This window comes from Staurois parvus, unplaced genomic scaffold (assembly GCF_062004578.1).
Source record: "Staurois parvus isolate SC_StPar_1 unplaced genomic scaffold, SC_StPar_1.0 ptg000025l, whole genome shotgun sequence".
NCBI lineage: Eukaryota > Metazoa > Chordata > Amphibia > Anura > Ranidae > Staurois > Staurois parvus.
In genome coordinates this window covers 18206036-18219238 of record NW_028317821.1, presented here as the reverse complement: position 1 = coordinate 18219238, position 13203 = coordinate 18206036, and the positions used below count along the sequence as shown (strand labels likewise).

The 13203-nt window shown below is 44.9% G+C and overlaps 1 protein-coding gene across 1 annotated transcript in view; it reads right to left on the bottom strand.

The window, feature by feature from the left end:
* The window catches only part of PPM1H (protein phosphatase, Mg2+/Mn2+ dependent 1H), a 251683-nt gene that overhangs the window by 10721 nt on the left and 227759 nt on the right, over nt 1–13203 (bottom strand). Inside the window, exon 9 of the mRNA XM_089652100.1 lies at nt 1182–1333. Within this exon, the coding sequence (XP_089508226.1) occupies nt 1182–1333 (152 nt within the window). The remainder of the gene's footprint in view (nt 1–1181; nt 1334–13203) is intronic.

Below are 13203 nucleotides of genomic sequence, written 5' to 3'. Positions count from 1 at the left end.
TTTGAACATGCCCCTTTCAATTAGTGATTCAATTACACAGAATCAGCAGCATGCATGTCATGACTGTTGGGTCTGTTGGATTTCTATTACTCTACTACACCTGCTAGTAAATTATTTGCCATGTAGAAATATAATTTCTACCAAAAACAGTGATTGATCAGGTTAGTGATGTCTGACTGCTATTATTTTGAACACAACTGTATGTCTTCTTGGTTTGTATACAATGTTAAAAAAAAAAAAACACAACATAGTTTTTAAATATGGACCTATTTCTTTTATTCCCATTGTTACCACCTGACGTTATTAAAGGATTAATACATGACAACCCAATGTAGAGCACTTCTAGGATGAGATTTGTAAGTTACAGTGCTGGGCTAGTGGGCCCACACTAGGGTCCACTTGCCTCTAGATTCTTTGGTGTATGACTGGGGTGCTATAGAGGTAGTGCTACCATTGCCAACTAGCATGACAGCTATCAATCAAACCCAGAAATCAAGCACAATCATATCTACCTTCATGAGCTTCCTCCTGTCCCTATAAAGTCCACCAATGCTATACAAATGTGGTATTTCATAGCAAGAAGCACATGTGGCACTCTCCACGTTCTCACAATCTAGTGCTCGGTGGCACTCAACAACGGGAGAGAATTCACGAGGATCCAGCAACAGGTTAGTGATGGTGGGGAAACACAAAGGTAGGTGCAGGCTCCTTATAATGCCTGTTTTACAGCTTCTGTATTGGATTGTTTGTCATTAGAGTCTTCTCAGTCACCTTTAGTAGGGTATGATCAATATGGAAGTGTTGGAGCACCTGAGACTGGAAGGGTGGTAAGCCTACAATGGCTATGTAACAGGACTCTTGGAACAATTCAGTGATGGGAATGTGCAATACACAGTAAAGTTCCTGATCTCAACAGTACACATGAAGATGTGAGACTGGCTTCCCAGATATGGGGTAGGGGAACAGCATCAGCCTGCACTAATATTAAAGCAGCCGGGTTCATCTGTGCATGAGGAAAGGGAAGGTTGGAAGGTGTAGAAATAAAATATTTTTTTTGTTGACCAACAAGTTGCCACATTTTCACACTTTAGGAAGGCTATGTGTTATGTATCCACAGTGCTCCATAAAAACATATGTTGTGTGTATTGTCAATGCCAAAATTGTAGATTAAAAAGACAAACCTGTGAGGGTCATCTGGGTCACAGCATGCTAGGAAATTTGTAACAGCTTCGGACACTTCTTCATTTAGCAAGACATCCCAGAGGCCATCTGTTGCCAAAACTAGCACATCATCTGCACTGTGCTCATATTGCTGAAGATCATAAACTCGCACCTGTATTAAAATAAGGACATAATTAATGGTAGAAGCTGAAATAAATTAATTTCTTAAATTTACTTGTAGTTCCAAAAAGCCTTTAGAAAACTTCCTTATGTCACAGAAAACCTAAAAACCTTGGCAAAAGAAGCAATGCTTTGTGTCCCTTGTGAAAATAATCATGCACAGATGGATTTGTTGTACGTTAACAAACCATGACATTTTGCAGCATAAAACTCTTCCCTCATGTCCCTCACTCAATTTCAGAAATGTCTATTGTACCTAATAGATGTAGATTGGCTTGACTACTATGCTGCTGATATGCCCAAGATAGATAAAGTTTTGGAAAAATCAAATATAGACTTTTTTTTTTGTTTTGTTTACTGAGGGAGAGGTTTTGGAGTAGTTCAATGGACTTGGTTATGACAAGTTTAAAGTGTGACTAAACCCACACCAGTACAACAGTAACATCAGTCTGTAAATGCAGTAAAGCATGCATGTTATACTTACTGTGGAACCTAAGGGGTTAATCCTCTGCATTTTGTAAAAAGGCTGTCTGATCCTCCCCTTCTTTTGCTGTCCCCAATCCATCTGCCATTGTTAGAGCAACAGTGGCAAGTCTGCACATGCTCTGTTTGGTGTGTATTGCAAGAGAGTGTTTTTTTTGTTGGGGGGGGGGGTGCATGTGATTGGCACAGGGCCAATCAGCATTGTCCAGACAGAGAGTCAGGGGTTTTGCAGCCTCATAGGAAAGTCAGAGCAGAATGAAAACATGATTAACCAATGCTTGGCTGGACACTGATAGAAGTCACAAGACTGCTATATATTGCAAATGAGAAAATGTATTTAGCAGTTTATATTTACTAAAATAATTGAATTTCCATGGTTTGTGTACTGTGGGAGACTGGATATAGTAAATGCAGAATCATGGGTTTACACTTTAATTAATTCTAAGGCCAACTCCCGCACCTGCACAATGGGAGTAAGTGGTTAAAGATAAAATAAAATGGACTATTTTTATTTGCATATTCTGTACTTAAAGTGTTACTAAACCCAGGACCCTGCATTCACTATATCTGGTCTCCCACAGTACACAGAACATGGAAATGCAATTATTTTAGTAAATATAAACTGCTAAATACCTTTTCTCATCAGCAGTATGCAGCAGTCTTAAGATATTTATCAGTGGCAAGCAGAGCACTGGTTAAAGTTTGTAAGAGGAGTTTTCATTTTCCCCTGATTGAGGCTGCAGGACCCCTGGATCCTCTGTCTGGACAGCGACTCTGTTCAATCATCAGATGGATTGGGACAGCAGAAGAAGGGGAGGATCAGAGGAGACAGGATCAAACATCCTTTTTACACAATGCGGAAGATTAACCCCTTAGGTTCCACAGTGAGTATAACAAGCATGCTTTGCTGCATATACAGTCATGGCCAAAAATAGTGGCACCCCTGCATTTCTGTTAGATAATGCACCACTTTGCCCAGAAAACTGTTGCAATGAAAAATGTTTAGGTATTCTCATGCTTATTTCTTTTGTTTGTATTGGTGTGACACAAAAAGTGGAGAAGCAAAAAGCCAAATCTGACACATTCCACTCAAAACTCTGGACTGGACTCTGGACAAAATTATTGGCACCCTCAATTTAATATTTCTTATGGAGGCCTTCTCTGGACTCACTCACACAGACCTAGTGGTTGGAAAGGAGGTGAATTTGGGTTTCTTCTATCCCCACTGAGCACCTTTCAAGTCCTCCCTAACCCTCCTTCTCTATCCTTCTCTTCTTTTGAGACTCACTGCATTCGGCTGTTTTCTCCTATTTCTCTGAGGATTGCAGTGATCTACTGGCCTCCTGGACCAGTCTCCCGCTTTCTTGATGACTTCTCTGCCTGGCTACCCTACTTTCTCTCCTCTGAAATACCCACTATCATTCTTGGAGATTTTAAAATCCCCATTAATGTGAACAGCCCAGCTACTTCCCAACTCTTCAACCTAACCTCATCTTTTGCCTTAATACAATGGACACAGTTCTCCACTCACTCTGATGGGAATACAATAGATCTTGTTTTCTCCCATCTTTGCACTCCCTCCAACCTCACAAACACCCCCTTTCCTCTATCTGATCACAATCTCATAACCTTCACAGTGTCCTCCCCTTTAAACACCTATCCCTCCAAGCAGCAAACAATTACCTGCAGAAACCTTCACAACTTAAACCCTTCTCTTTTCCACTCTGCAACTGATCGCCTCTATGACAGAATCTCTCCCCTGTCCTGCCCTGACCTGGCCACTGCTGTCTACAACAGTTCGCTTTCATCCACACTAGACTCATTTGCTCCTCTAACTACACGAAGTATCAGGCCCCGACCATTACAACCGTGACAGACTGACGACACCAGAGATCTTTAAGAGACATAATCGTGCACTGGAGCGATTGTGGCTTAAACCAAATCTCAGCAAGCATTCACCCTGTATAAATCTGCTTTCTTAACATACAATTCCTCCCTCCATGCTGCCAAACAAGCCTACTTTGTCACTCTTATTAATACCTTGTCACCCAGTCCTCGTCGTCTCTCCTCTACTTTTAACTCTCTACTTTCTCCACCACCACCCAGTACTTCACTCACTGCTTACAAGATTGCAAATCATTTCAAAAACAAGATTGATGCAATTCGTAGGCGCATTTCCACTGTACAGACATCTATCCCACTTAGCATACCTTATACTAAACCTCCCTCAATACTTTCCTCTTTTGACCTTGCTACTACTGAAGAGGTCACTAAAGTTTTCTCAGAAGTCCATCTCACCACCTGCCCCCTGGATCCTGTCTTTTACAACTACTATGGTCACCCTCTTCTTTTATTCTATGCTCCCTCTCTCACATCTTCAATTTCTCCCTCTCTAATGGTGTGTTCCCCACCCCTCTAAAGCATGCACACATCACTCCCATACTTAAAGCAGAGCTCAAGCCAAAAGGGGAAGTTCCACTTTAAGCCTTTGTCCCCTGCTCCCCATTAAGGATTGGTACCTTTGGGGAGCAGGTACCCAAATTAGACAGGTACCCGCTCCCATTTCCGCTGCGATCGCCTAGGCCAGAGGTGGGCAACTGTGGCCCTCCAGCTGTTGGTGAACTACAAGTCCCATCATGAATTTGGGAGTCATGCTTGTAACTGTCAGTTTTGCAATGCCTCATGGGGGACATGGAGGGCCACAGTTGCCCACCCCTGGCCTACAGTATTTGTAGCTGCTGACTTTTTTTTTCCCTCACTGGACCCCCCCAACTTGAACAACTTAAGACCCATCTCCCTGCTCACGTTTACCTCTAAACTCTTAGAACGCTTAGTCTACAATCGCTAGTCTAATCACTAATAATTTACTAACTGCTAAAACCAATGGCCTATACTCTTACTACTTGATCTCTCTGCAGCTTTTGATACTGTTGAGCTCCCCTCCTCATCAAAAAACTCCATTCTCTTGTCTCTGAGACTCTGCTCTCTCTTGGTTCTCCTCCTACCTTTGGCAGCCCTCCTTCAGCGTTACTCTGTCTCCTCCTCTCCACTCCACCTGAAGGTTCTGTCCTTGGATCCCTTCTCTTCTCCATCTACACCTCCTCCCTTGGTCACTTGATAAACTCCCACGGCTTTAAGTACCATTTCTATGCTAACGACACACAAATCTATCTTTCTACTCCTCACCTCACCCCTTCAGTCTCCTCTCGCATCACTAACCTACTAAGTGACATAACGGCATGAATGTCACTGCACTTCCTCAAACACAATCTTTCTAAAACGGAGCTTATACTATCCCCTCCAGCCTGTGCCCCCTCCCCTGACTTCTCCATCAAGATCAATAATACAACCATCAGTCCCTCCCCTCATGCCAGGGTACTAGGTATAATCCTAGACTCCCATCTGTCCTTTCAACCCCAAATCCAATCACTGTCCAAATCTTGTAGACTTCACCTCCGTAACATCTCCAAGATTACGCCCGTTCTTAACTTCTGAAACTACTAAGCAACTTATTCCGTCCCTGGTTATCTCTCGCCTTGACTATTGTAACTCCCGCCTCATTGGCCTACCTCATCAAAGGCTATCCCCTCTTCAGTCTATCATGAATGCTGCTGTCAGACTCATCCACCTTACTAACCGTTCCATATCTGCCATTCCTCTCTGCCAATCCCTCTACTGGCTTCCCATTGCCCAACGAATAAAATTCAAAACGTTAACGATAACATATAAAACCATTTATAACTCTGCCCCAAATTACATCACCAATCTTGTTTCCAAATATCACCCAAATCATCCTCTCCGCTCCTCCCACAACCTCCTGCTCTCTAGCTCCCTTGTCTCCTCCTCCCATGCTCATCCTCAGGACTTCTCCAGAGCCTCCCCCATCCTCTGGAACCCTCTACCCCAATCTATCAGACTATTGCCTACTCTGCCCACTTTTAGGCAATCTCTGAAAACCTCTCTCTTCAGGGAAGCCTATCCTGCCTTCAGCCAATAACGGAATCTTCTATTCCTCCTACCAGTTAATCCTCCACAGTTATTACCTTTTGTACCACCAGTCCCTCCCTTTTAGATTGTAAGCTCCAAGGAGCAGGGCCCTCCTAACCCTCTTGTATTGAACTGTATTGTTGCTGTATTATCTCCCTTTATATTGTAAAGGGCTGAGAAAACTGTCGGCGCTATATAAATCCTGTACAATAATAATATTTGGCAGCACTCCCCCTCGGAAAAAAATAACTGAAATCAATCACTTCCTGTAACCATCAATGAGTTTCTTACACCTCTCTACTGGAATTTTGTATTTTAATGGTTTTTATTAATTAATAACAATTAACACAGGAGCAACCAATCACGCCCACGCAGGGGCTATCAATTGCACATAGAAGAAGTAGAAAATTAAAGAAATCAGTGCTCTAACACCAACAGGGCAAAAGATCGCCCACACAGGGGCTATCAATGGCACTTAAATAACAAAACATAAATATAACACTGATAATAACACTGATAATAACTCACACTAAAGGCAGCTATCCACTGCCACACCAAAAGCAGACAGAAGAAAAAAAAAAAAAGGGGGGCGGAAGGAGAAGTACAAAAGAAAAAAGATAACCAAACCAAGAGCAGGGATCCAAGAACACCAAAGCCGAACAACATCACATCCCCAGACTAGCCGGGGGGAGCATGGGAAAGGTATATTGCAACCACGGCTCCCATATTTTCAAGAATTTACATTGGGAGTCGTTGCAGATACTCGACATCTGTTCATTGAGCATCATAGTGGTCATACGGTCCCGCACCCTCTGAAGAGGGACAAACGGGCTCTTCCAGGCCTGAGCAATTGTTCTAGAGGCCGACAAAAACAAATAGGAAGCCAACTTCTGCTGATGAGCCAAAAGACCCGGTATGGGACAATGAAGCAAAGCATACCGAGCATCCCGTCGTATAGAGAGGTGAAAAGGAGGCCAAACACGCGAGACCAAAAACGAAGCAGCCTCGGGCATGACCACCAGATATACAATACATCACCACGATGGCCACAACCCTGAAAGCATCGATCACTGCAGGCAGGATTCGCCTGTGCCAAAGGAGCCAGAACCCAATACCAACGAAACAATACCTTGTAAGCCGCCTCCAGCATGGTCGTATTAAAAGAGCATTTAGCTACAAGCGACCAGGCCCTATTCCAGTCCTCCGGATCCACAACCACTCCCAGGTCGCGCTCCCACTGAATGACATATGAAAGAGTATGCGATGAGCGTCTATTCAAAGCTGCATAAAGAAGGGAAATAAGGCCTTGGGCGCCCGGCCGCTGTTGGCAAAACAGTTCTCTACTGGAATTTTGGACCACACTTTTTTCGCCAACTGCTTCAGGTCTCTCAGACTGGAAGGGTTCCATACTTTTTGTTTTGAGATCTCCACAGGTGCTCTATGGGATTGAGATCTGGAATCATTGCTGACCAGTTCAGTACTCTCCAGCACTTTATCTTAAACCATTTCTGTGTGCTTTGGGTCACTGTCCTCCTGTAAGTCCCATGACATTGAGCTCAATGTCCCATGACATTGAGCTTCTGCACCCCAGAATTCTTTGGTAGTGTTCAGATTTCATAATGCCATGCACACGGCCAAGACATCCAGTGCCTGAAGCAGCAAAGCAACCCCAACACATCAGTGGACCTCCACCATGTTTGCCTGTAAGGACTGTATTCTTTTCTTTAAAGGCCTCATTTCTTTTTCTGAAAACAGTAGAATGATGGGCTTTACCAAAAAGATGTAATTTTGTTTAGTCTGTCCATAGCACATTCTTCCAAACGGATTTTGGCTTCCTCAGGTAAGTTTTGCCAAACTCCAATCTGGCTTTTTTATACTTCTGTGTCAGCAGTGGGGTCCTCCTGGATCTCCTATCATAGTGTCCCTTTTCATTCATATTGTGACGTATAGTGCGAGCTGACACAGTTGTACCCTGTGCCTGAAGGTCAGCTTGAATTTGTCTGGAAGTTGATCGAGGTTCTTTAGCCACCATTCGAACAATCCTTCGTTGCAATCTTTGATCAACTTTTCTCTTTCGTCCACATCCAGGGAGATTAGCTACAGTGCCATGTGCTGTAAACTTCTTGACAATGTTGTGCACAGTGGACACAGGAACACTGGACTGGACAACGGAGATGGACTTGCAACCTTGAGATTGTCCATACCTTTTCACAAATTTTGTTCTCAATTCTTCAATTTTTTTTTTGCTGTTCTTCTCTTTCTCTTCTCTATGCTCCATGGGGCACACAGAGACACACAACAGAAAGGTTGAGTCAATTTTTTACCATTTTAACTTGTTGCCAGTGTGATTTCTATATTGTCTGCACCTGTTAATTGATAGAGGTGAGTTTAATTACAGGAGCATCACAATTTTGGAATGCAATTATTTCTTACAATTATGACAAGGTGCCAATAATTTTGTTCAGTTGCTGAAAGAAGAGTGGTCAAAAATTCCAGTAGAGAGGTGTAAGAAACTCATTGATGGTTACAGGAAGTGATTGATTTCAGTTATTTTTTCCAAGGGGGTGTGCTAACAAATATTAAATTGAGGGTGTCAAGAATTTTGTCCAGTCCATTTTTGGAGTTTTGGGTGGAATGTGTCAGATTTGGCTTTTTGTTTCTCCACTTTTTGTGTCATACCAATACAAACAAAAGAAATAAGCATGAGAATACCTAAACATTTTTAATTGCAACAATTTTCTGGGCAAAGTGGTGCATTATCTAACAGAAATGCAGGGGTGCCACTATTTTTGGCCATGACTGTATATGCAGCAAAGCATGCTTGTTATACTCACTGTGGAACCTAAGGGAGTTAATCTTCTGCATTTTGCAAAAAGGATGTTTGATTCTGTCTTTTCTGATCCTCAAAATAGCAAAAGAAATAAACATGAGAATGCCTAAACATTTGTAATTGCAACAATTTTCTGGGCAAAGTGGTACATTATCTGACAAAAATTCAGGAGTGTCAATATGTTTGGCATGACTGTACAGCCTGATTTTACTGTTGTGAGTTCAGTAACACGAAGGAACAGAAGACATACAGCACAAGCTAACCACGTAATGTAGCATATCCCCAAACAATCTATTTTTTTAAGTGCTCTGAAAGTTTGTGTATTGTACAGTATTGAATATATATTTCTATTAGTTCTCCTATAATTTTTTAATGTTAGAGTAGTATTGTAACACATTGCATATATTTCTTGTTTACATTAAAACAGAACAAGAAGCAGGCAAAGAGCCTGTATCAAACACGTTACGGTTTCATAAATGGGTTTAAAGTTTTGACTGGTGGTCTTTACACAATCCAGAGACAATCTCTGGCCTAAACTGCAGAACATTCCAAGTTTCTAAATGAATCTTTTGTTGAACATCTACTTCCTTTTCTCTGGATCGGCATTCCAACTGTCACTGCTCACTTCTTGAATTCCCTTCTAAACCTTACAAGCATCAGACACTGCTTGCAAAGCACTTTAATTAACCTAAGGAACGGTGGTAATTTAAAAAAAAGCATGACGGCTTTAGTGAAGGCAGCCAAGAGAAAATTATATTCAGTATTACAATTTGGAAATAGAACGCCCGGTCAGACATGCTGGTTAATCCTTTCAATTCAGCAATACATCTGTGGTCCACAAACTCGTCTAAACATGTACTTTATTTGGCATAGCCGCACGGCTGGGATGTTTTAATACGCCTCTCTGCATTCTTCCCTCTCTGTAAAAGGGAAATGTTTATAAAATAACCGCTGATTTTTCTAGCAACAGCATTTTCACTTCTCGAAGCTTTGCCTGGAAAGCAGATTTCTTGGAATTCTGGTATTTGCTTTTGAATTAATGACATAACTTCACGGATAAGGAAAAGCACCAGGGCTTTTCTCAATTACAGTAACACTTGAACAGCATTATATAGAAGGGCATATAGTGAGTTTTACCAAAATAATCAGATAGGTGCATATTTAAAGCAGAACCGGAGTAAGCAGCAATATAAATTGGTATACCCCCTGCAGATTGTACCATTTTTCTATCCTTATTTAACATTTTTCTGTTTTTATATATAAAAATTGTAGAGAAAAAAAAAAAAGAGGTCACAGAATTACACTTGGTCTTTTTTACCCAGCCCTGCACTGGCTGGCGGGAGGAGTCGGGTTGTCATTATTCTGTGTAAACTATCAACTGCTGTTGAGGGTTTCTTGAGTCCCATATTTCAGTGTGAACAAGGAAGTGGCATGGTCTTCAGCTAACTTTCAAATCAAATAAAAATGGCTCCTAGTTGTGAATACCAAAATGGACAGAGCGGTAGTGACTAACACCTCCTGCATCCCAGTGAGCATGTCTAGGATTGTCAGTGAGTCTTGGGAGTTGGGCATCCATACTCAAAGGTGTGCCTGCTGCAATGCAGGTGCAAATCAGAACAGGTTTACCCTAAGTATCAGAGGCTAAAGCAGATGGAACAGGAAAAAAATGAGGCTGGAGTAATTACCTTTTACAGCCCTGCACAGGATAATAATGTTTTGGATAACAGTTGAACTAAAGCAGGAGAACTTAAGCAGCAGGAAGACACAACAGCAAGAAGCTCTACTGCATGCTGGAAGACTGCAAGCAAACACCCTGGGAAACCTCTTACATGCCTGAGACCCACTCTGTGTACCTTTATATAATACGCCCCTCTTCTCCTTATCATATTACTATCCTCTGTTCCCAAATCTCATTTCTTTACCCCTCTGCTCCACCCCACAACCTGTACATCTCCCCCTCACTGCTATCATCTCCCTACTATTGCTCTCTTCACCTCCCCAAAACCCCAAAATGCCTCTTCCACTCCTCCTTCTCATTTTCCTCTCCTCCGTTCCCAAAATCCATTCACTATATCCCTCTGCCCCTCCCAAACAATTGTATATTGTGTCCTCACTGCTTCCTTCGCTCCTCTATGGCACCCACCACCTCCTCCTATTACTCCACTCTCCCACTGACCCCAACACCTCCACTAGTAGTTTCTCACGCTCCTGCACATCCCGCTCCCATGCCACCTTTCTCACCCTTCTCCTCCTCCTAGCCGCGGGGGACATCTCCCCGAATCCTGGCCCTCCACCTCCCTCACCCGCTCAACACCCTCCCACCTCCACGTCCTACTGCAACCCCCACAACTTAGTATCTGTCCCCCTGCTCCCTAAAATCTCCCCCCCCATTTTCATGTGCACTCCTGAACGCCCGATCGGTGTGCAACAAGCTTACCGCCATCCACGACCTCTTTGTTTCCCGCTCCCTCAACCTCCTAGCGATCACGGAAACCTGGATCCAGCCCACTGACTCTACCTCCCCTGCTGCACTCTCCTACAGAGGTCTCACCTGGACCCACTCACCCAGGCCTAACGGTCGCAAAGGTGGTGGGGTTGGTCTGCTCCTGTCACCGCAGAGCACCTTCCGAGTCCTCCCAAACCCCCCTCCCTATCCTTCTCCTCCTTCGAGGCCCACTGCGTCCGACTATTCTCCCCAACCCCCCTGAAGATTGCTGTGATATACCGGCCTCCTGGATCCATACCCCGCTTCCTGGATGACTTCTCCTCCTGGCTACCCTTCTTCCTCTCCTCTGAGCTACCCACCATCATCCTTGGGGATTTCAACATCCCTGTCAACCTCGACAACCCAGACACAGCCCGTCTCCTCCACCTAACCTCCTCCTTTGCACTTGCACAGTGCATACAATCCACCACCCACTCCGACGGAAATATCCTGGACCTTGTCTTCTCCAACCGCTGCGCTCCCCACAACCTCACTAACACCCCCTTCCCTCTCTCTGACCACAACCTGATCACCTTCTCTATCTCCTCGTCCTCCAACGCCTACCCCTCCAAATGTCACACTACTACCAGCCGTAACCTCCGCAACCTTAACCCTGCCTCCCTCCACTCTGCAGCTGATCAACTCCACGACCGCATCCTCCCCCTGTCCTGCCCTGACTTGGCTTTGACCGCCTACAACAATGCGCTCTCAACAGCCCTTGACTCACTAGCGCCTTTAACCACACGCAACATCAGACCCCGACCGCTCCAGCCCTGGCAGACTGATCACACCAAAACCCTCAAACGACAAAGTCGTGCCCTGGAGCGACTATGGCGCAAAACCAAATCCCAACAAGCCTTCACCCGCTACAAATCTGCCTTCCACACCTACACCTCCTCCCTCCATGCTGCCAAACAGGCCTACTTCTTGACCCTCATCAAGGCCCTCTCCTCCAATCCTCGCCGACTCTTCTCTGCCTTCAACTCTCTACTCTCTCCACCCCCACCTCCACCCAGCACCTCACTCACTGCCCTTGAGATTGCCAATCACTTCAAAAACAAGATTGACACAATTCGCAAGGACATTGCCGCAACTCACACACCCTCTCAAACCGTCCCCTCTCACACAGCTACCCCCTTATCCCCCCTCCCCCTCGACATAACCCGCAGGGACTTCGTCGCTGCTCAAACTCTCTCCAACCCCCTTCACCCTCACTCAGCTACCCCCTCATCACCCCTCTCCCACGGCCCCACCACTGCTCTGACCTCCTCTTCCACCCCACCCTACATTCCTCATACTGAAGCTCCCCCCACACTCCGCACCTTTGACCTTACTACCATCGAGGAAGTCTCCAAGATCCTCTCTGATGCCCGCCTCACCACCTGCCCCCTCGACCCTATCCCCTCACAACTCCTACGACCTTCCTCCTCCTCCATCCTACGCTCCCTCACCCACATCTTCAATCTCTCCCTCTCCTCAGGCACTTTCCCCTCCCCTCTGAAACATGCACACATCACCCCCATACTTAAAAAGCCCTCCCTGGACCCCAATGACCCGAACAACCTCAGACCCATCTCCCTGCTCCCATTTACATCTAAACTCCTCGAGCGCCTAGTCTACACCCGCCTATGCTCTCACCTCAACGACAACAACCTCCTCGATCCCCTACAGTCCGGCTTCCGTCCCCTACACTCCACCGAAACTGCCTTACTCAAACTCTCCAACGACCTGCTAACCGCCAAAGCTAATGGCCACTATTCAGTGCTCCTACTCCTTGACCTCTCTGCGGCCTTCGACACAGTCGACCACCCCCTCCTCCTCAAAAAACTACACTACCTCGGCCTCAGAAATTCTGCTCTCTCCTGGCTCTCATCCTACCTATCACAACGCTCCTTCAGCGTTACCTATAATGCTACCACCTCCCCCTCACTCCCCCTCTCTGTTGGGGTCCCTCAAGGCTCTGTCCTTGGGCCCCTTTTCTTCTCCATCTATACCTCCTCCCTTGGCCAACTCATACACTCTCACGGCTTCAACTACCACCTCTATGCCGACGACACACAAATCTATCTCTCAACCC